Source organism: Mobula birostris, chromosome 7 (genome assembly GCF_030028105.1).
Source record: "Mobula birostris isolate sMobBir1 chromosome 7, sMobBir1.hap1, whole genome shotgun sequence".
Lineage (NCBI taxonomy): Eukaryota > Metazoa > Chordata > Chondrichthyes > Myliobatiformes > Myliobatidae > Mobula > Mobula birostris.
In genome coordinates this window covers 173,812,200-173,837,091 of record NC_092376.1, presented here as the reverse complement: position 1 = coordinate 173,837,091, position 24,892 = coordinate 173,812,200, and the positions used below count along the sequence as shown (strand labels likewise).

Here is a 24,892-nt window from a genome sequence, read left to right as displayed (position 1 = left end):
ACCATATGCTTCGATATAAATGAGACACATAAAGTTAAATCTCTTATTAATACAACTTAACTGAATTACACAATTAAAGTTAGATTGAATGATACAAATTTACTCCTTGCACTTGCATTTACATTCCTGTTTGTGAACCTTCTGTGGCTCATCTCAAAGTTCAAAGTTCAAAGGAAATTTATTATCAAAGTACAGTCTGAACTGACTGGGTTCTACAAGTGAGGAAATAGAGCATCCAATTGCACAAGGAGCTATTCAGACTAAAGTGTTGAAAATTATCGACTGAGGGGATGAAAGTATTGAACTTCAAGCTGTATTTGATAAAGAGCATCCTGAGGTATCGACCTTTGCTGTCCAGATGTCCTAGGTTGAGTGAAGAACCAATGATATGGCATTTGCTGTGGACCTGTTGTGACGGTAGGCAAATTGGTACTGATGCAAGTCGCTTCTCAGGCAGGAGTTGATAAGTTTAATCACCAGCCTCTCAAAACACTTCATCACAGTAGATAAGTGCTACTGGATGATAGTCACTGAGGTAGGAAACCATGTTCTTCTTTGTCATCGGCACCTCAGGTGGTACCTTAGGCGGATACCTCAGACTGTCGAAGTGAGAGATTAAAGATCTCAATGAACACTCCAGCCAGTTGGCCAGCACAGCTCTTTAGTACTTGGCCAGTTACTCCATCTGGGCCAGATGTGCTCTGTGGGATGCTTTCATGCTGACTTCAGAGACTGAAATCATCGGATCACTGTGGGAGTTTGTGAAGTTTCCTCCATGGTTTGATGATCAAAATGAGCATATAAAGCATTGAGCTCACCTGGGAGCGATGTCGCCCGGTTTCTCTTTGTAAGATGTAATAACATTCAAGCCCTGCCTTAGCAATCGAGCATCCTTCAGTGATTCGTTTGGTCTGGAATTGTCACTTTCATGTGAGATGGCTTTCCAGAGATTGTACCTGGAACTCTTGTACCTTACTTGGTTGCCAAACCTGAAAGCCACTGAGCCATCCCTCAGCAGATTGTGGATCTCATAGTTCATCCAGAGCTTCTGGCTGGGAAGACTCTGCATGATTTTGTAGGGACAAACTCGACTATGACTGTTTTTATAAAGTGACAACCGTGGTGTATTCATTCTGATCCCCTGATGAATTCTTGAACATAGCCTAGTCTACCAACTTGGAGCAATCCTGTATCCATCGTACAGGGGTTCATACAATTTACTGAACCAAGTGATAATAAAGTATCAGGGATCTGTACAAACTGGCTATTAGTGTCACTGTGGGAAATAAAACAGTTCCTCCTGATGAGTTGGAACAGCATCTGAATAAATCCTAATTAAAATTTTAAAATTATCATTGTCCAGGAATATGCACATATAATATTTCCTGAAGATTAATAAACTTACTCAGATTGCGTTCAGTTAGAACCAATGGATGCTTAATCCAATGTGTCAAATTTAATAATTTAATATATTACATCGATTGGCCTCATCTCTCTGACACAGTGGTGTCAAGAAAACAACCTCTCCCTCAGTGTCGCAAAAACAAAGGAGCTGGTTGTGGATTACAGGAGGAATGAAGACAGGCTAACTCCTATTGACATCGATGGATCTGGGGTTGAGAGGGTGAACAGCTTCAAGTTCCTCAGCATCCACATCACCGAGGACCTCACATCGTTGTACACCCCAGCTGTGTGGTGAAAAAGGTGCCTCTTTCACCTCAGACGGTTGAGGAAGTTTGGCATGGGACTCCAAATCCTAAGAACTTCCTACAGGGGTACAATTGAGAGCATCCTGACTGGTTGCATTATTACCTGGTATGGGAACTGTACCTCCCTTAATCGCAGGACTCTGCAGAGAGTGGTGCGGACAGCCTAACGCATCTGCAGTTGTGAACTTCCCATGATTCAGGACGTTTACAAGGACAGGTGTGTGAAAAGGGCCCGTAGGATCACTGGGGACTTAAGCCATCCCAACCACAATCTATTCCAGCTGCTACCATCCGGGAAGCGGTATCGCAGCATAAAAGCCAGGACCAACAGGCTCCGGGACAGCTTCTTCCACCAGGCTATCAGACTGATGAACTCACGCTGATTTGAGTGTACTCTATATTACATTGACTGTTCTATTTGTTATAAATTACTATGATTGCACATGGCACATTTAGTTGGAGACATAACATAAAAGATTTTTACTCCTCATGTATGTGAAGGATGTAAGAAAGTCAATTCAATTCAATTCAATTTGGTTTTATTGAAAGATGATTCTAACAAAGCTTTAGGCGCAGAATGTGGAAAAATAACATAAAAAAATAGACTTAGGTTCAGCAGAACTTCTAGTAACAGAAAATCAAATCCAGATGCTCTGTGGGTGCAGCAGGACTGAATTCAGCACCGTTGAAGCCTGTGAACAGAAGGAAAGTTTTATTAATTTGAGCAATAAAAGGATTTATTCTTATGATTTGTGCTGCTTTAAAATATATTCAGGTTTGGTTTAGAGGAACTGATTATAAAACAGTGGAATTGTGAATAGTTTTCATTTACAACTGAATGTACAGTGCTCATAATGTTCACAATCATTATTTCTTTCTACTGCGTGATATTTTAATAAAGAATCACACACCACTTTACAAGACTTGGTAGTGTCACCTCTGTAAGGGAAGCAAGCCTGGAATTTAGGTTAAGGGATAATTTGTGTATATTTAGTAGACAGGGAGAATTCATTTCCAAGGGGCAAAATTTAACTTTAGGTTACCTTAAACTCCACCCACTAACCCACCTCTCCACAACCCCAACCACCACTATTTCATCATTTTCTATCAGAGTCACCTTATGTACAGACACTCCTGTGCCTAGTGTCACTTTATGGACATACAAACTCTCTATATAAGCTATCTTATGTATTTATATTTAATGTGTTGTTATTATTTTTATTACTGTCTCTTTTGTGTTTTTTTGTTGCCTCGGATCCAGAGTAACAATTATTTCGTTCTCCTTTACACTTGTGCTCTAGTAATGAATTAATCAATCTTGAGATGTTTAAAAGGTTAGAGTCAAGCCTTTCAACAACAGTGCCAGCAAACAATTGAAGAAGGAGAAGATGATATAAGTTTGAAATGTGCTTTACAAATGATAACTGATGCTTGGGTCATCAGCCTTATCGCCACTGGTGCCAGGTTCTTAGACTGACTGGAAAAGTTCTAACATTACCCAGTGTTTCTCTCTCTCAACTTGCACTAGTGTCTTTCTGGTGTAAGCTATGTGAGTTACTATATCTTAACTTAAGTTGATGCTAACTTATGGTTGTCATGTTTGTATTGGGCTTGTGTGCCCAATGCCAATAAACCTTAACTTTAAAATTCAAGACTGGGAAAATTTTGTGAATCAAAGACATTAAAGGTGTACAGTGCAAATGCAGATGTATGGAGCCAGGTCATATCTCAGCCTTAATTTCACTGAATGATAAAAACAGGCTCAGATGACTGAATATTCCTTCCAGTTTTTCTTTTCAACAAAATCTAAACTGATACTTATACAACGGAGTCTTGATATTTAACAGTCCAGCTTTCAATTCACATAGGGTAAAGCTTTACAGCAGCAGTGAACCAGGTTCAATTCTGCCACTGCCTGTAAGGAGATTGTATGTTCTCCCCATGACATGTGGATTTCCTCAGGGTGTATCAGTTTCCACCCAGAGTCCAAAGGTCTCTGGAGGAGGACGAGAAGATGGCAGCGCGATACAGCACACGCGGCCTCTCTGGTGATGATCTCTGTTATCTGTCAAGTAGGATGCCGTGCACAATTCTGATTTGATGAAGGCAGACATGAGAGCATGGAGGAACATCTGGTGAAACTTCTGAAACGCCTGTTTCGCTGCCGCCGCTACTGTGTGATCCAAAATCTCCGGAGGGAAAGGCCCCGAATCCTCGGCTTTGCTTGTTGCTCAGCAGCCGGAGCGGGGTCGAAGCACTCGGCGGAAATGGTGCTCGGTGTCGGAGGGCTGGTCGGAGGCTCAAAGTTTTTGGACGGACTCAGAGTCGGACTGTGGTTGGGTGCTTCCAGGGTGCTGCATCGGCAAGTTTGCGGCACTGGAAGCTCATGGCAGGGAGAGTTTCTCCCTTCTACTGGCTGCGTGAGATGTTGGGGCTATCGGGACTTTGAGACTTTTTTTTTAACTGTGTCCATGGTCTGCTCATCAAATTACAGTATTGTTTTGCAATGTTGTAACTATATGTTATAATTATGTGGTTTTTGTCAGTTTTAGTCTTGGTCTGTCTTGTGTTTCTGTGATATCATACTGGAGGAACATTGTATCATTTTTTAATGCATGAATTTCTAATTGACAATAAATGAGGACTGAATGTCCTCATAATCTAAATCTAAAGCTTAATTGGTCACATGGGTGCAATTGAGCTGTGTGGGTTTGCTGGACAGAAGGATCCATTACCATGCTGTATCTCTAAAAAAATAAGAACATAAGAACTAGGAGCAGAGTTGGCCATTTGGCCCATCCAACTGATCTGGCCATGACTCAGGTCTACCCACCTGCCTTTTTCCCACAACCCTTAGTTCAATTTTCCACTGCGGAGCTCTGGACCTCAAAGCTGCACCATTTATTTTCCCCTCTTTCTGCTCATTCATTACCTCGTGTCATCTGAGAGAGGAAAGTCATAGACAACTGACAGAAGGGAGTCGTGGACAACCAAGAGAGGGGAGCTGTGGATAACTGAGAGAGGGAAGTTGTGGACAATAGAAAGAAGGAAGTTGTGGATATCAGAGAGAAGGAAGTTATGGACCACAGAAAGAGGGAAGTTGTGGACCACAGAAAGAGAGAAGTTGTGGACAACGGAGGGAGGAAATTTATGGACAACAGAGAGAAGAAATTTGTGGACAATAGAAAAAGGGAAGTTGTGGACAAAAGAGAAAAGAATGTGGACAGCAGAGAGAAATAAGTTGTGGACAACAAAGAGAAAGAAATTGTGGACAACAGAGAGAAGAAAGTTCTGGACAACAGAAAGAGGGAAGTTCTGGACAACAGAGAGAAGAAAGTCATGGACAACCAAGAGAGGGAAGTCGTGGACAACTGAGAGAGAGAAATCGTGGATAACCGAGAGACAGAAATCGTGGACAACAGAAAGAAGGAAGTCGTGGACCACTGAGAGGGGGAAGTTGTGGACAACCGAGAGAGAGAAATCATGGACAACAGAAAGAAGGAAGTCGTGGATGACCGAGAGAGGGAAGCTGTGGACAACCTGCCCAATCACAGTGACTCTTTTGTTTGCTTCACCCATTTCCCTTTCTGCAACATAATACATGTTTGTGTTCTCAGTTTTTCAGTGTGGATGAAGGATCAGCAGAATGACACATTAGCTCTGTTTCCGCCTCTAAAGATGCTTCTGAGGATTCAGATATAGATTCATTTATTTATCACATGTACACCAAAACATACAGTGAAATGTGTCATTTGTGTTAAGGTGGAAGTCTCTTGTTAAAGTACTTACATGTACAATTATCTTCTTTCATATCCATTCTTTCACTACTGTGTTGTCTGAGTTTCAGCTCTAAAATGGGAATCATACTGTTCGTTTAACAAAACACTCTTAACTTTGTTAAAAATAGTTTAGAATGTTAATCTGATTGTTGTGTTAGTACATGATATAATGTCCATATTCCCTGCAATGAACTCTGTAATCATCAGAACTGCATAAACACATGAGCTTCTGCAGATGCTGGAAATCCAGAGCAACACACACAAAATGCTGGAGGAACTCAGCAGGTCAGACAGCATCTGTGGAAAGTAGAATTTTTGGGGCTGAGATCCTTCATCAGGACTGGAAAGAAAGGAGGAAGATGCGAGAATAAGAAGGTAGCGGGAGGGGAAGGAGTACAAGTTAGAAGGTGATAGGTGAGACCAGGTGGATGAGGGAGGAGGGTAAAGTCAGAGCTAGCAGGTGATAGATCAAAATGGTAAAGGTTTGGAGAAGAAGGAATCTGATAGGAGAGAAGAGGGGAGTGGACCACAGGAGAAAGGGGATAAGGAGGGCCACCAGCCCCGAAACATTGACTGATTATTAATTTCCATTAATGCTGCCTGACCTACTGAGTTCCTCTAGCATTTTGTGTGTGTAATTTTATATCATCACTTATAAACATGTAACTGTTCAGTGATTTTTCTATTTTTCTAGCAACATAGTAGCAGGTGTCACCCCTTGCGAGGTTCTTTGGATTAAAGGTATTATTCTGTTAGCTTATTACTTATCTTTGTATGATGGAACAACTGTTATCTAAGTTCTCATACAGCACAGACAAATCTGATTATGTACCCACTGAGAGGTCTGAATTATAAACTGTGATGATTTGATTAAAAATGTATCTGGATTAAATATGAAAGCACTGTGTTAGCTTCACTTATCCAAGATAAATTTGGCTTGACTGCATCCTAACAAGCTGTATCACTGACTGTACGGAAACTGCACTGTGGTGGACAGGAAGACTCTACAACGGGTAGTCAAAACTGCCCAATGCACCACCGGCACCAGCCTATCTGCCATCAAAAACATATATACAGAAAGGCGCCAGGTAAGGACCAGTAACATAAGACCATAAGATATAGGAGCAGAAGTAGGCCATCTGGCTCATCGAGTCTGCTTGGCCATTCAATCATGAGCTGATCCAATTCTTCCAATCATCCCCACTCCCCTGCCTTCTCCCCATACCCTTTGATACCCTGGCTAATCAAGAACCTATCTATCTCTGCCTTAAATACACCCCATGACTTGGCCTCCACAGCTGCTCATGGCAACAAATTCCACAGATTTACCACCCTCTGACTAAAGTAATTTCTCCGCATCTCTGTTCTAAATGGACGTCCTTCAATCCTGAAGTCGTGCCCTCTTGTCCTAGACTCCCTACCATGGGAAACAACTTTGCCATATCTAATCTGTTGAGGCCTTTTAACATTTGGAATGTTTCAATGAGACCCCCCCTCATTCTCCTGAACTCCAGGGAATACAGCCCAAGAGCTGCCAAGACGTTCGTCAAAAGGTAACCCTTTCATTCCTGGAATCATTCTCATGAATCTTCTGTGAACCCTCTCCAATGTCAGTATATCCTTTCTAAAATAAGGAGCCCAAAACTGCACGCAACTCTCCAAGTGTGGTCTCATGAGTGCCTTAAAGAGCCTCAACATCACATCCTTGCTCTTATATCCGATACCTCCAGAAATGAATGCCAACATAGAACCATAGAACCATAGAAACTACAGCACAGAAACAGGCCCTTTGGCCCTTCTTGGCTGTGCCGAACCATTTTCTGCCTAGTCCCACTGACCTGCACACGGACCATATCCCTCCATACACCTCCCATCCATGTATCTGTCCAATTTATTCTTAAATGTTAAAAAAGAACCCGCATTTACCACCTCGTCTGGCAGCTCATTCCATACTCCCACCACTCTCTGTGTGAAGAAGCCCCCCCTAATGTTCCCTTTAAACTTTTCCCCCCTCACCCTTAACCCATGTCCTCTGGTTTTTTTCTCCCCTTGCCTCAGCAGAAAAAGCCTGCTTGCATTCACTCTATCTATACCCATCATAATTTTATATACCTCTATCAAATCTCCCCTCATTCTCCTACGCTCCAGGGAATAAAGTCCTAACCTATTCAACCTTTCTCTGTAACTGAGTTTCTCAAGTCCTGGCAACATCCTTGTAAACCTTCTCTGCACTCTTTCAACCTTATTTATATTCTTCCTGTAATGTGGTGACCAAAACTGAACATAGTACTCCAGATTCGGCCTCACCAATGCTTTATACAACCTCATCATAACATTCCAGCTCTTATACTCAATACTTCGATTAATAAAGGCCAATGTACCAAAAGCTCTCTTTACGACCCTATCTACCTGTGACGACACTTTTAGGGAATTTTGTATCTGTATTCCCAGATCCCTCTGTTCCACTGCACTCCTCAGTGCCTTACCATTAACCCTGTATGTTCTACGTTGGTTTGTCCTTCCAACGTGCAATACCTCACACTTGTCAGTATTAAACTCCATCTGCCATTTTTCAGCCCATTTTTCCAGCTGGTCCAAGTCCCTCTGCAGGCTCTGAAAACCTTCCTCACTGTCTACTACACCTCCAATCTTTGTATCATCAGCAAACTTGCTGATCCAATTTACCACATTATCATCCAGATCATTGATATAGATGACAAATAACAATGGACCCAGCACTGATCCCTGTGGCACACCACTAGTCACAGGCCTCCACTCAGAGAAGCAATTCTCTACCACCACTCTCTGGCTTCTTCCATCGAGCCAATGTCTAATCCAATTTACCACCTCTCCATGTATACCTAGCGACTGAATTTTCCTAACTAACCTCCCATGCGGGACCTTGTCAAAGGCCTTACTGAAGTCCATGTAGACAATATCCACTGCCTTCCCTTCATCCACTTTCCTGGTAACCTCCTCGAAAAACTCCAACAGATTGGTCAAACATGACCTACCACGCACAAAGCCATGTTGACTCTCCCTAATAAGCCCCTGTCTATCCAAATGCTTGTAGATTCTGTCTCTTAGTACTCCCTCCAATAACTTACCTACTACTGACGTTAAACTCACTGGCCTATAATTTCCCGGATTTTCGATCCTTTTTTAAACAACGGAACAACATGAGCCACTCTCCAATCCTCCGGCACTTTACCCGTAGACAGCGACATTTTAAATATTTCTGCCAGGGTCCCCGCAATTTCAACACTAGTCTCCTTCAAGGTCCGAGGGAACACTCTGTCAGGTCCCGGGGATTTATCCACTTTAATTTTCCTCAAGACAGCAAGCACCTCCTTTTCAATCTGTACAGTTTCCATGGTCTCGCTACTTGATTCCCTCAATTCCATAGATTTCATGCCAGCTTCCTTAGTGAATACAGACGCAAAAAACCTATTTAAGATCTCCCCCATTTCCTTTGGTTCCGCACAAAGCCGACCACTCTGATCTTCAAGAGGACCAATTTTATCCCTTACAATCCTTTTGCTCTTAATATACTTGTAAAAGCTCTTTGGATTATCCTTCACTTTGACTGCCAAGGCAACCTCATGTCTTCTTTTAGCCCTCCTGATTTCTTTCTTAAGTATTTTCTTGCATTTCTTATACTCCTCAAGCACCTGATTTACTCCCTGTTTCCTATACATTTCATACAACTCCCTCTTCTTCTTTATCGGAGTTGCAATATCCCTTGAGAACCAAGGTTCCTTATTCCTATTCAATTTGCCTTTAATCCTGACAGGAACATACAAACTCTGCACTCTCAAAATTTCCCCTTTGAAGGCTTCCCACCTACCAATCACATCTTTGCCAGAGAACAACCTGTCCCAATCCACGCTTTTTAGATCCTTTCTCATTTCTTCAAATTTGGCCTTCTTCCAGTTCAGAACCTCAACCCTAGGACCAGATCTATCCTTGTCCACGATCAAATTGAAACTAATGGTGTTATGATCACTGGAACCAAAGTGCTCCCCTACACAGACTCCTGTCACTTGCCCTAATTCGTTACCTAACAGGAGATCCAATATTGCATCCCCTGTAGTTGGTCCCTCTATATATTGATTTAGAAAACTTTCCTGAACACATTTTACAAACTCTAAACCATCTAGACCCCTAACAGTATGGGAGTCTCAATCAATGTATGGAAAATTAAAATCCCCTACCACCACAACTTTATGTTTCCTGCAGTTGCCTGCTATCTCTCTGCAGATTTGCTCTTCCAAGTCTCGTTGACTATTGGGTGGTCTGTAAAACAATCCCACTAATGTGGCCATACCTTTCCTGTTTCTCAGCTCCACCCATAAGGACTCAGTAGACAAGCCCTCTAATCTGTCCTGCCCGAGCACTGCTGTAATATTTTTCCTAACAAGCAATGCTACTCCCCCACCTTTCATTCCTCTGCCTCTATCACATCTGAAACATTGGAACCCTGGAATATTAAGCTGCCAGTCCTGCCCCTCCTGTAGCCAAGTTTCACTAACTGCTACAACATCATAATTCCACGTGTCAATCCACGCCCTCAACTCATCTGCCTTCCCCGCAATACTCCTAGCATTGAAATATATACACCTCAGAAGATTTTTACTACCACTCACAACCTTTCTATCAGCGGATTTGCTTAAACTTTCAACATCATTTATTTTCACCCCAGCCACACTGTCAGCTCTGGCACTCTGGTTCCCATCCCCCTGCAAATCTAGTTTAAAGCCTCCCCAATAGCACTAACAAACCTTGCTGAAAGGATATTGGTCCCCCTGTGGTTCAAGTGTAACCCGTCTCTCTTGTACAGGTCCCACCTGCCCCAGAAGAGGTCCCAATGATCCTGAAATCTGAAACCCTGCCCCCTACACCAGTTCCTCAGCCACTTGTTCCTCCTCCAGAGCATCCTATTCCTACCCTCACTGGCACCTAGCACAGGTAGCAATCCTGAGATTACCACCCTTGAGGATGTTATGCGCACATTATGCAGATACGACAGGCTTTCAGAGACTTTTGGATTGGTATATGGAGCTTAGAAAAATAGAGGGCTATGTGTAAGCCTAGTAATTTCTAAGCTAGGGACATGTTCGGCACAGCTTTGAGGGCTGAAGGGCCTGTATTGTGCTGTAAGTTTTCTATGTTTCTATGTTTCTATCATGAAGTATCCTACCCACACTGCTCATGGACTGTTTTGTCAAACTCCCATCAGGAATGAGGCTACACTGCATCCACACCAGGACTACCAGACTCTAAAACTGTTAATTTCCCTATGCAGTAAGGCTAATCAACACTTCTATCCGCTAACCCACCCTTCCACACCCCCAACCACCACTACTTTATCATTTCCTGTCAGTCACCTTATGTACAGACACTCCTGTGCCTAGTGTAATTTTATGGACATACAATCAATCCATAAGCTATATTATGTATTTATATTTATTGCATCTTTCATTATTAAGTTCTTTATCTTATTGTGTTTACTGTGCTGCATTGGATCTGGAGTAACAATTATTTCATTCTTCTTTACACTTGTGTATTGGAAATGACATGAAACAATCTGGAATAAACAATGTCATCACTGTGTATATTTGGTCATTCCAAAAGGTAAAAATGTGATTCATCCTTAATTTACACTTTCCCTGCTGAGATTTGAACACTGAAACCTGCTTGGGTTCAGTAGACACGTAGTTAAAGCAGTGAAATTCTTTGCCATATAACTCATTGGGAAAGTTGTTGCTGGTTACCTTCTTAGAGCAGTACAGCACAGGAACATGCCCTTTGACCAAATAAACTAATCTGCCTATATAATGTCCATATCCTTCCATTTTCCTCCTATTCGTGGGTCTATCTAAACATCCCTCAAAAGTCCCAAATGTATTGGCCTCTGCTGCCACCCCAGGCAGTGCATTCCAGGTACTCACCTCTCTGTGTGTAAAAAACTTGCTCCTCACATCTCCGTTGAAATTACCCCCTCTCACCTAAATGCATGCCATCTGGTATCAGACATTACAACCCTGAGAAAAAGATACTGTCTGCCTACTCTCTCTATGCCTCTCATTGTCTTGTAAACCTCTATCAGATCTTCAAATAGTAACTATTTGAAATGATGGCTAGAAAACAGAATCATTTATGAAACAGAACAAAATGGAAAAGTTTGATGTACTTACTCATCTGCTGTGGAAGCTGCTGTTGCTTTGATTACCATGTAGAACAGAGTGAGGGCACTAAGCACTCCAAAACTTGCAATAATAAGCCATTCTTCTGTTAACAAAGGAAAGGTCAATCATTCCAGGAACAGCAAGTAAAAAATGAGGAGATTCGTCTACACAGGAGCAGTAGCTGCAGCATAAGAAAGTGATTGATTGAAGAGAAAGAAAGAGAAAGCATCTGGGAACAAGTGCTGACGCAGAATCAACCAGAATGCAGTGTGAGGATGCAGACAGAGGGTCATTAGGCGAGTTTCTATACAGATTTACTATGGAGAACATTCTAACTGGTTGCACCACTGTCTGGTGTGGAGGGGCCACCGCACAGGATCAGAAAAAGCTGCAGGAAGTTGTAAACTCCACCAGCTCCATCATGGGCACTAGCCTCCCCAGCATCCAGTACACCTGCAAAATGCAATGCCCCAAAAAGGTGGCATCCATCACTAAGGCCCTTCATCACCCGGGACATGTCCCCTTCTCATTGCTACCATCAAGGAGGTGGTACAGGAGCTCGAAGACACACATTCAGCGTTTCAGGAACAGCTTCCACCATCAGATTTCTGAATGGACAATGAATCCATGAACACTATCTCAGCATTTTTCCCTCTCTTTTGCATGACTAATTTATATATATATGCTGCAAAATTAGAAATTTCACGGTATATGCCAGTGATATAAACCCGATTTTGATTCACGTAAAGAGATCGTACAGCAAATGGAAACACTGGACCGACTGCACAACTCTAATTAACATATTCTGATAGGAATAGTTATGTAATCATTTCAAGGGGAGTGTGGTATGCAGGGCTATGGTCCAGGTATGAGTCAGCACAGACTAAATGGGCCCAAGGGCCTGAATCTGTGCTGTAGAGTCAGCTCTATACTTTCTTTCATAGAAATCCATGGCGACTCAGCCCAGCCCGATATTTCCTAGGTGTCCTGTTTTAGATACAGTCAAAGAACAAGGATGGGACTAGGCAGAATAATTACTTGGCATGAACTACATTTGTAGATAGACCGAAGGGTCTGTTTCCGTGCCAAAGTGCTCCATGACTCTAACACCATTTAAAATTATTCCCAAGTCTACACGTTTTCCAAAGTGTAATAAATTTAAAAAAGATAGCAAAATCCAGCATCACTAGTTGACTCCTCTGAGACACAATATAATTCTGTTCTGCTAGCATTAATCAACAGACCACCATTTGATTTTCTCAGAACGAGATCAGCTGGGATTTCTTCACGTCCTTGTTGGTAACAGTATCTTTGTTTCCTTTTTCCACTGGTGCCAAAGGAGATGATCACAGTCAGGACAGTCTGACTGCCAACACATAAATGTAAGTGCATAAGGGATGGCAAAAAGACTACTAATTCTGAACATTAATGAATCCCAGTGGAAAGCTGCATCATGTGTCCACATCGACATGAGATTAGTTACCACTCCACATGTTAGTTGATACTCATTTTCTATGTTCAAATGTGAAGAACATTGGAAGATTGTCATAGCTTGTAAATGCTCTAAATAATATTACTTGCTACCGAACAACTTGGTCAAAGCTTTCTTTTAAAAATTAAAATGAAAAGTTTGTCAGAGAATACAGGATGTTTCATATTGAACAATCATATGTATTTAATCATTGTCAAAGACTGACTTACACCACAGGATATAGGAGCAGAATTAAGCCATTCAGCCCATCAAGTCTGCTCTGCCATTCCATCACAGCTGATTTATTATCCCTCTTGACCCCATTCTCCTGCCTTTTCCCCATAACCTTTGATGCCCTGATTAATCAAGAACCTATCCACCTCTGCTTTAAATATACCCAATGACTTGGCTCCACAGCTGTCTGTGGCAATGAATTCCACAGATTCACCACTCTCTGGCTAAAGAAATTCCTCCTTGTTTCTTTCCTAAATGGACATTCCTCGTTTCTGACGCTGTGCCCTCTGGTCCTAGACTTCTCCACTATAGAAAGCATCCTCTCCAAACCACTCTATCTACGCCTTTCAATATTTAGGTTTCAATAAGATCTCCCCTGATTCTTCTAAGCTCCAGTGAGCAAGGGCCTAGAGCTATCAAATGCTCCTCACGTTAACCCTTTCACTCCCAGAATAAAAATTTGAAGATTAGCTTTATTTGTCACATATACATCAAAATACACAGTGAAATGTGTTATTTGCATCAAATCAAATCAGTGAGGATTGTGCTGGGCAGCCAGCAAGTGTTGCTATGCTTCTGCTGCTAACACAACATGCCCACTACACTCGGCAGAACAACACAGAACACAACAAGAAACAAAAACAATGGCAGCAAAACAAGCCCTGTTCCTTGCTCTCACCAGTCCACACTTCAAGACAAGCCTCCAGTCCTCCAACTTCAAGACAGGATATAATCTGAAGAGATACTAACAGGGCACAGAGGAAATGTATCAGAATGTTGCCTGAAATGGAGAACTTTAGCTATGAGGTAAAATTGGATACACTGGGACCTGGAACAAGAAAGTTGAAGGGAAATTTAATTGAGATGTGTAAAATTATGAAGTTTAAGCAGGGCAGTAGGAAGAACTGATGCAGAAAGGTAATTAGCTAGGGGCATGAATTTAAGATAATTTGGAGCAAGTTGGGGATGAGGTCAAAGAAAAGTCCATTTTCCCTCTCAGCCCCAATCTCCTGTCTTCCCCCCATATACCTTCGTGGGCTGACAAATCAAGAACCTATCAATCGCTGACTTAAATATACATAAAGACTTGGCCCCTACCATTGCCTGTGGCAATGAATTCCACAGATTCAGCACTCTCTGGCTAAAGAAATTGCTCCTCAATTCTGTTCTAAAAGGATGCTTCTCTATTCTGAGGCTGTGTATTCTAGTCTTATACTCTCCCACCACAGGAACCATCCTCTCTCCGCATCCACTTTATCAAGGCCTTTCAATGAGGTTACCCTTCATTCTTCTGAAATCTAGTAAATACAGGCCCAGAGCCTTCAAACACTCTTCGTATGACAGGCTGTTCAGGTGGATGTGGAAGTCAAGGTATTAGATATATTTAAGGCGGAGGTAGATAGGTTCTTGATTAGTGAGGATGTACAGGGAGTTCCTACAGAGGACACCGGGATTGAACAATATGAAAACTTCTGTCAGGATGTTGTTTATTGACTACAGCTCAGTGTTTAACACCATCATTCCTACAGTCTTGATTGAAAAGTTGCAGAACCTGGGCCTCTACAGCCCTCTGCAACTGGATCCTTGACTTCCTCACTGGAAGACCACAATCTGTGTGGATTGGAAATAACATCTTCACCTCTCTGGCAATCAACACTGGCACACCTCAGGGAGGTGTGCTTAGCCCACTGTTCCACTCCCTCTACACCCATGACAGTGTGGCTAGGCACAGCTCAAATGCCATCTATAAATCTGTTGATGAAACAATCATTGTTGGAAGAATCTCAGATGGCGATGAGAGGACATACAGGAGCAAGATATACCAGCTAGTTGAGTGGTGTTGCAACAACAACCTTACACTCTGTCTGTAACACCAAAGAGCTGGTTGTGGGTTTCAGAAAAGGTAAGAAGAGGGAACACACACCAGTCCTCATTGAGGGATCAGAAGTGGAGAGAATGAGCAATTTCAAGTTCTTGGGTGTCGATATCTCTGAAGATCTAACTTGGTCCCAATGTATCAATGCAGCTATAAAGAATGCAAGACAGCTGTTATATTTCATTAAGAGTTTGAGGAGATTTGGTATGTCACCTGAAACACTTGCAAATTTCTACAGATGTACCTTGGAGAGCATTCTAACTAGTTGCATCATTGCAAGGGGGGGGTGCTACTAAACTGAACGGAGTTGTAAAAGTAGTCAGCTCCATCATGGGCACTAGCCTCTGTAGTATCCATGACATCTTCAAGGCGCAGATCCTCAAAAAGGTGGCGTCGATCATTAAGGACTGCACAACCCTGACACACCCTCTTCTTATTGTTACCATCAGGAAGGAGGTACAGAAACCTGAAGGCACACACTCAACGATTCAGGAAAAGTTTCTTCCCCTCTACCATCTGATTTTTTTATGGACATTGAACCCATGAACACTACCTCACTACTTTTTATTTCTTTTTTTGTACTACCTATTTAATATGTATGGTGATGATGATGATGGCTGGTTCCTCTCTTGCGAAGATCAGAAGGAAATATCTCCATTGTTGTAGGAGTTTTCTTCTCACCTGCACTGCGTTGGTTTATAGTGAGGATTGGTGCACACAGACCAATTCCACTCTCTAGGCTGGGGGACCTTCCACAATGGCACAGCGAGCTGCAACAGCTGTAGCAACCACAAGGCTGTAGGTTGAGTTGTTCTTCTCCTAGACCGACTGCCTGGCAGGGATAATGAGTCCCATCTACCTGGGTTGGAATTGGAGTTGACCTTCTCCTTGGCTGGCTGCCAACCAAGGCTAGTGAGCCCAACCTGCCCGCCCAGTTATACCGCTGAGCACTCAGTCATGACATGACATAGCAAACTTAGTAAGACCAGGGACGCCATGTGAAGGCATTGCTGTGGGCACAGTAGTGTAGGAGAGGCCAAATGCGAGTAATTTTCTGCATTGCAAGCCAAACAGTGGTCCTATAGTGATCACTACACCTGGAAAAAAGAGACTTCACCTTCCTTCAGTGAGCAGAACGTCCATCTCAGGACCCATCCATCCCCTTAAATATATATACTTACAGTAACTCACAGTTCTTCTCTATATTATTATGTACTGTATTGTACATGCTGATAACAAATTTCATGACATATGTTGGTGATATTCAACCTGATTCTGATACTGAACTCTGATACCAAGCTGCAAAAGTGACGTGCTATCTGTTATGCTATTGTGGTGCCCAAATATCAGAGGTCAACTGCTTCTGGTAATGAGAAATACTTAAAATTACGAGATGTAGAAAATGAACAAAAAAATTAAAAACAGAGTTATCTCTTCTAAAGGAATTCAGAAGCAATTATTCAAAATCTGTTGATATTGTGGTTGAATTGTGGATTATCCCAACGAGAGAGTGTGATACTTGATCTGCTATTAGGGAATGAGACAGGGCAGGTGACAGAAGTTTGTAGCACATAGATGAGAAAATCTGCAGATGCTGTAAATCTAAACCACATAAGGAGGAACCACACTGGAGGAACTCAGTAGAGCAGGCAGCAGCTATGGAAAAGAATAAACAGTCTACGTTTCAGGCTGAGACCCTTCATCCATCGTTGATGAAGAATCTTGGCCAGAAATGTCACCTATTTACTCTCCTCCATAGATGCTGCCTGACCTGCTAAGTTCCTCCAGCATTTTGTGTGTGTTGACAGAAGTTTGTGTAGGAGAACGCTTTGCATCTAGCAATCACAGTGCCATTAGTTTCAAAGTAAATATGTAATAAGATAGGTCTGATCTGTGGGTTGAGATTCTAAACTGGAGAAAGGCCAATTTTGATGGTATCAAAAAGGATTTGGCAAGTGTGGCTTGGGACAGGCTGTTTTAGGGCAAAGGTGTACGTGGGAAGGGCTTCAGAAGTGAAAATTTGAGAGTACAAAGCTTGTATGTGCCTGTCAGAATAAAAAGTAAAGATAACAAGTGTAGGGAACCTTGGTTTTCAAGCGGTATTGAACCCCTGGTTAAGAAAAACAGGGGTGGCAAGTAGTGTAGTAGACAGCACAATGCTTTACAGTATCAGCAACCGGAGTTTAATTCCTGCTACTGCCTGTGAGGAGTTTGTACGTTCTCCCCCGACTGAGTGGATTTCTTTTTGAATGCTCCAGTTTCCTCCACGTTCCAAAGACATACCAGTTGGCAGGTTAATTGGTCATTGTAACTTGTCCCATGATTAGACTAGGATTAAACTGGGAGACTGCTTGGTGGCGTGGCTCGAAGGACCGGAATGGCCTACTCCGCACTGTATGACAATAAATAAATAAAGAAGGAAGTACATAGCAGGTATAGACAGGTAGGAACAAATGAGGTGCTTATGGAATACAAGAAATGCAGGAGAATACTTACGAAGGGAGTCAGGATGGCTAAAAGATGGCATGAGATTTCCCTAGCAGACAAGATGAAGGAGGATTCTACAGATGTGTTAAGAGCAAAAGGATTACAAGGGACAAAATTGGTCTTCTGGAAGATCAGAATGATAATCCATGTGTGGAGCCAAAATAGATGGGGGAGATCTTAAATTTTTTTTTTGCATCTGTATTCACTCAGGAGATGGGCTCAAGCATTTATAGAAGTGAGGCAAAGTGGTATCAACTGCACGGACCCTGTATAGATTGCAGAGGAGAAGGTGTTTGCTGTCCTGAGGCAAATCAGGGTGGATAAACTTGACAAGGTGTTCCCTTGAACCTTGTGGGGGAGGCAAGTGCAGAAATTGCTGGGGCCCTAGCAGAGATATTTATATCATCCTTAGTAACAAGTGAGGTACCACAGGATTGACGGATAGCCCATGTTGTTCCACTATTTACGAAAGGCTTGTGGTCAGGGCATGAAGGCATATGGAAGGAAAGCAGGAGTGTGGGACTGGGAGGAAAAAATGGATAAGCCATGATGAAATGGTGGAGTAGACTCAATGGACCAAATGGTCTAATTCTTCTCCTGTATCTTATGGTCCAAACATAAACCAGGAAATTATAGGCCAGCGAGTCTAACAGCAGTTGTGGGAAAGTTGTTGGAAGATATTCTAAGGGATTGGACATATATTTGGATAGACATTGCCTGATTAAGGATAGTCATGTCTAACCAATCTTATAGAGTTTTTTGAGAAAGTTCCCATGAAAGTGAATGAAGGCAAGGCAGTGGATGTTGTCTACATGAACTTTTGCAAGGCATTTGACAAGGTTCCACTTGGGAGTTTGGTCAAGAAAGTTCAGTTGCTTGGCATTCAAGATAATGTAGTAAATTGGATTAGACATTGGCTTTGTGGGAGAAGCCAGAATAGTAGTAGATGGTTGCCTTCTGACCGGAGGTCTGTGACTAGCGGAGTGCCGTAGGAATTAGTGCTGGGTCCGTTGTTGTTTGTCATCTATATTAACGATATGTAATTAATTGGATAAGCAAATTTGTGAACAACACTAAGATTGGGGGTGTACTGGACAACGAGAAAGGCTATCGTGGTTTGCAGAGGGATCTAGACCAGCTGGAAAAATGGGTTGAAAAATGGTAGACAGAATTTAATGTAGACACGTGTGAGGTGTTGCACTTCTGTAGGACCAACCAGGGTAGGTCTTACACAGTGAATGGTAGGGCAATGTGGAGTCTGGTAGAACAAAGGGACCTGGGAATACAGGTCCATAATTTGTTGAAAGCTTTGGCACTTTGGCCACATAAATCAAAGTATTGAGTACAGGAGATGGAGTGCAATGTTGAAGTTGTATAAAACATTGGTGAGGCCCAATATGGAGAACTGTGTTCAGTTTTGGGCAGCTACATACAGGAAAGATGTAAATAAGGTTGAAAGATGTTATTCCCCTCCATGTTCTGTGCCCGTCAGGTGGCAGCCCTGCTGTTTCTTTAGCGTTTTGTCTGTTTTCTACAAGGCCACGTTGCTAGCTTGACACTCAACCTGGCGCAGACAGGAAGCGTGCAAGGAGCCAGATAGATTTGAACCCATGACCAGTCGCCTTGAAGTCTAGTGCTGATGTGACGACACCACCAGTTGCAAAGGTTGAATGAGTACAGAAAAAATTTACAAGGATGTTGCACGGTCAGGAGGTCCTGAGTTATAGGAAAGATTGATTAGGTTAGGATTTATTCCTTAGAATGTAGAAGATTGAGAGGAAATTTTACAGAGGTATACAAAATTATGAGGAGTATAGATAGGGTAAATGTAAGCAGGTTTTTTTTTCCCCACTGAGGTTAGGCGGGACTACAACCAGCAGTCATGGTTTATGAATGAAAGGTGAAAAGTTTAAGGGGAACATGAGGGGAAACCTCTTCACTCAGAAGGTGTGAGAGTGTGGAATGAGCTGCAAGCATCAATGGTGCATGCAAGCTTGATTTCACCACTTAAGCGAAGTTCGGATAGGTACATGGATAGTAGGGATATGGAGGTCTATGGTCACGGTGCAGGTTGATGGGAGTAGGCAGTTTAATTGGTTTCAGCATAGACTAGATGGGTTGAAGTGCTGTACTTTTCTATGAATCACAGTTGGAGTCTGGAGATATCAGCACAGCAAATCTTTATTTGAATAATTTGAAACCAGCACATCCTTGGACAGTGTTGAAAGATAAAGATTAGCTTCATAAAGAAAAAGATAGAGTTTAGCTTTATTTGTCACATGTACATCATAACATACAGCGAAATGCATCATTTACATCAAATGAAATCAGCAAGGATTGGGCTGGGCAGCTACAAATGTTGCCATCAGAATCAAAATCAGGTTTATCATCACTGTAATATGTCATGAAATCTGTTGCTTTGTTACAGCAGTACCATGCAATACATAAAAGACGCTGTAGGTTACAATAAGAAATAATGAGCCATGCTTCCAGCACCAACATCGCATGACCACAACTCACTAACTCGAACCGGTATGCCTTTGGAATGTGGGAGGAAACCAGAGCACCTGGAGGAAGCCCACACTATCACTTGGAGAATGTACTGTAAAACTTAATGGAGATCTGAGGGTAGGTTTATTTCACTAGAGGAATGAACTGCCAGGAAGTGGAAGAGGTAGTTACAATGACAATTATTTATGTAGTGGAATACAGGTTCAATGCACGCTTTAGTGTAGATAGGCAGTATGGATGAGTTGGGCCTGAAGGCCCATTTCTGTACTCTACAGCTCTATGACTCTGGAAGAAATAAAAGAAGATTTCAGAAACAGATACGAACTTGAAGTTGAAAAGATAAAGGGAAATAGGATTCAGATTCATTTATTTATCACATGTACAAGAGCCTTAACAGCGTTGATGAACAGAGGGATCTTAAGGTCCAAGTTCCCTGAAGGTGGCTACACAGGTTGATAGGGCGATTAAGAAGGCATATGTCATGCTTGCCTCAAGACATTGAGTTCAAAAGTCAGGAAGTTTGGCCGCAGCTTTATAAAACTCCAGTTAGACGGCACCTGGAGCATCGCATACAGTTCTAGAAATGTAGAGAACCTGCAGCACAATACAGGCCCTTTGGCCCTCATGTCTTTACCTGAGAAATTACCTAGGGTTACCTAGAGCACTCTATTTTTCCGAGACAGCTCTATATACCTGTCCAGGAGTCTCTTAAAAGACCCTATCGTACCTGCCTCCACCACCGTCGTCGGCAGCCCATTCCACACACTCACCACTCTCTGCGTAAAAAACTTACCCCTGACATCTCCTCTGTACCTACTTTCAAGCACCTTAAAACTGTGCCCTCTCATGCTAGCCATTTCAGCTCTGGGAAAAAGCCTCTCACTATCCACACGATTAATGCCTCTCATCATCTTATACACCTCTATCAGGTCACCTCTCATCCTCTGTCGCTCCAAGGAAAAAAAAACTATTCTCAACCTACTCTCATGAATGCTCCCCAGTTTAGGCAACATCCTTGTAAATCTCCTCTGCACCCTTTATATGGTTTCCATGTCCTTCCTGTAGTGAGGCGACCAGAACTGAGCACAGTACTCCAAGTGGGGTCTGACCAGGGTCCTACATGGCTGCAACATTACCTCTCGGCTCCTAAACTCAATCCCACAATTGATGAAGGCCAACGCACTGTATGCCTTCTTAACCACAGAGTCAACCTGCATAGCAGCTTTGAGTCTCCTATGGACTCAGACCCCAAGATCCCTCTGAGCCTCCACACTGCCAAGACTCTTACCATTAATACTATATTCTGTCATCATATTTGACCTACCAAAATGAACCACCTCACACTTATCCAGGTTGAACTCCATCTGACACTCCTCAGCTCAGTTTTGCATCCTACCAATGTCCCGCTGTAATCTCTGACAGCCCTCCACACTATCCACAACATCTCCAACCTTTGTGTCATCAGCAGATTTACTAATCCATCCCTCCACTTCTCCATCCAGGTCATTTATAAAAATCATGAAGAGTAGGGGTCCCAGAACAGATCCCTGAGGCACACCACTGGTGACCGACCTCCATGCAGAATATGACCCGTCTACAACCACCCTTTGCCTTCCGTGGGCAAGCTAGTTTTGAATCCACAAAGCAATGTTCCCTTGGATCCCATGCCTCCTTACTTTCTCAATAAGCCTTGCATGGGTTACCTTTGTCAAATGCCTTGCTGAAATCCATATACACTACATCTATTGCTCTACCATCATCAATGTGTTTAGTCACATCCTCAAAAAAATTCAATCAGGCTCGTAAAGCATGACCCGCCTTTGACAAAGCCATGATGACTATTCCTAATCATATTATGTCCCTCCAAATGTTCATAAATGCTGCCTCTCAGAATCTTCTCTATCAACTTGCCAACCACTGAAGTACGAGACCATCGCCAGAGGCTCAGCAATCTCCTCCCGCGCCTCCCACAGTAGCCTAAGGTACATATTGTCCAGTCCTGGTGAATTATCCAACTTGATGCTTTCTAAACACTCCTGCACATCCTCTTCCTTAATATCTGCATGCTCAAGCTTTACAATCCACTGTAAGTTGTCCCTACAATTGCCCAAAACCTTTTCAGTAGTGAATACTGAAGCAAAGTACTCATTAAGTACATCTGCTATCTCCTCTGGTTCCATACGCACTTTTCCACTGTCACACTTGATTGGTCCTATTCTCTCACATCTTATCCTCTTGCTCTTAACATACTTATAGAATGCCTTGGGGTTTTCCTTAATCCTGTCCACCAAGGCTTTTTCATGGCCCCTTCTGGTTCTCTTAATTTCTTTCTTGAGCTCCTTCGTGCTAGCCTTATAATCTTCTAGATCTCTAACATTACCTAGCTTTTTGAACCTTTTGTAAGCTTTTCTTTTCTTCTTGACTAGATTCACAACAGCCTTTGTACACCACAGTTCCTGTACCCTATCATCCTTTCCGTCTCATTGGAACGTACTTTTGCAGGACCTCACGCAAATATCCCCTGAACATTTGCCACATTTCTTCTGTACATTTCTCTGTTTCCAATTTTGCTTCCAAGTTCCTGCCTGATAGCCTCATATTTCCCCTTACTCCAATTAAACGCTTTCCTAACTTGTCTGTTCCTATCCCTCTCCAATGCTACGGTAAAGGAGATAGAGTTGTGATCACTATCTCCAAAATGCTCTCCCACTGAGAGATCTGACACCTGACCAGGTTCATTTCCCAATACTAGATCAAGTACAGCCTCTCCTCTTGTAGACTTATCTGCATATTGTGTCAAGAAACCTTCTTGAACACACCTACGAACTCCACCCCATCTAAACCCCTCGCTCTAGGGACATGCCAATTGATATTTGGGAAATTAAAATCTCCCACCACGACAACCCTGTTATTATGATACCTTTCCAGGATCTGTCTCCCTATCTACTCCTTGATGTCCCTGTTACTAATGGGTGGTTTATGAGAAACACCCAGTAGAGTTATTGACCTCTTCCTATTCCTAACTTCCACCCACAGAGACTCCGTAGACAATCCCTCCAAGTCGTCCTCCTTTTCTACGGCCATGACACTATCTCTGATCAACAGTGCCACACCCCCACCTCTTTTGCCTCCCTCCCTGTCCTTTCCGAAACATCTAAAGCCTGGCACTTGAAGAAACCATTCCTGCCCTGAGCCATCCAAGTCTCTGTTATGGCCACAACATCATAGCTCCAAGTACTGATCCACGTTCTAAGCTCATCTGCTTTGTTCATAATACTCCTTGCATTAAAACAGACACATCTCAAACCTTCGGCCTGAGTGTACTTTTTGATCACCTGCCTATCCTCCCTCTCGCAGTCTCTCCAAGCTTTCTCTATTTGTGAGCCAACCGCCTCTTCCTCTGTCTCTTCAGCTTGGTTCCCACCCACCAGCAATCCCCAATAACCTTTGCAAACATCCCTGCCAGGATATTGGTCCCCTTGGGATTCAAGTGCAACTCGTCCTTTTTGTACAGGTCACACCTGCCCCAAAAGGGGTCCCAATGATCCAGAAATCTGATTCCCTGCCCCTTGCTCCAATCCCTCAGCCACACATTTATCCTCCACCTCACTCTATTCCTACATTCACTGTCGCGTGGCACCTTGGTGGTCCTGCTTCTCAACTTTCCTCCCTAACTCCCTGTAGTCTGCTTTCAGGACCTCCTCCCTTTTCCTGCCTGTGTCATTGGTATCAATATGTACCACCACCTCTGACTGTCCTCCTTCCCACTTCAGGATATCTTGGACATGATCAGAAACATCCCGGACCTGGCACCTGGGAAGCAAACTACCATCCGCGTTTCTTTCCTGCATCCACACAATCGCCTGTCTGACCCCCTAACTACAGAGTCCCCCATCACTGCTGCCATCCTCTTCCTTTTCCTACCCTTCTGAGCCACAGGGCCAGACTCTGTGCCAGAGGTGCAGCCACTGTTGCTTCCCCCAGGTAGGCCGTCCCCCCCAGCAGTATTCAAACAGGAGTACTTATTGTTAAGGGGTACAGCCACAGGGGTAACTCTCTAACATCTGACTCCTGCCCTTCCCTCTCCTGACTGTTACCCACTTATCTGTCTCCCCAGGCCCCGGTGTGACCACCTGCCTATAGCTCCTCTCTATCACCTCCTCTCTCTCCCTAACCAGATGAAGGTCATTGCGCTGCATCTCCAGTTCCCTAACCCAGTCCCTAAAGAGCTGCAGCTCGACACACCTGGTGCAGATGTGGCCATCTGGGAGGCTGGGAGTCTCCCACACATTCCACATCTGAGACTGAGCACAGAAAACCGGCCTCACACACGTACTTCCTGTCTGTATTCTACTCAGGCAACCTAACTCACCTCGGCTCGTTAATGCCTAAGCCCCGTTGAGCCAAAGCCTTCCTACTCTGGAAGTTCTGGTTTCCCCATTATAGGAAGGATGTTAAGGCTTTGGAGAGACAGAAGAAGTGGTTTGCCAGGATGTTGCCTGGATTAGAGGGCATGTGCTATAATGAGAGGTTGAACAAACTTAGGTTGTTTTCTATGGAACTGTGCAGGCTGAGGGGAGATCTGATAGAGGTTTATAAGATTATGAGAGGCATTGATAGAGTAGACAGTCAGTATC

The 24,892-nt window shown here is 43.1% G+C and overlaps 1 protein-coding gene across 2 annotated transcripts in view; it reads right to left on the bottom strand.

Annotated features, from left to right (window-relative positions):
* Positions 1–2,231: 2,231 nt before the first annotated feature.
* rnf130 (ring finger protein 130) overlaps positions 2,232–24,892 on the bottom strand; it is a 156,238-nt gene continuing 133,577 nt past the window's right edge. Inside the window, exons 7-9 of one of the 2 annotated variants that reach the window (XM_072264105.1) lie at positions 11,686–11,776; positions 5,499–5,558; positions 2,232–2,401 (exon numbers count right to left, since the gene is read on the bottom strand). In XM_072264105.1, the coding sequence (XP_072120206.1) occupies positions 5,534–5,558; positions 11,686–11,776 (116 nt within the window). In that variant the 3' untranslated portion in view covers positions 2,232–2,401; positions 5,499–5,533. Of the gene's footprint in view, positions 2,402–5,498; positions 5,559–11,685; positions 11,780–24,892 lie in introns of both variants that reach the window. The other variant, XM_072264103.1, reaches the window with a different exon arrangement.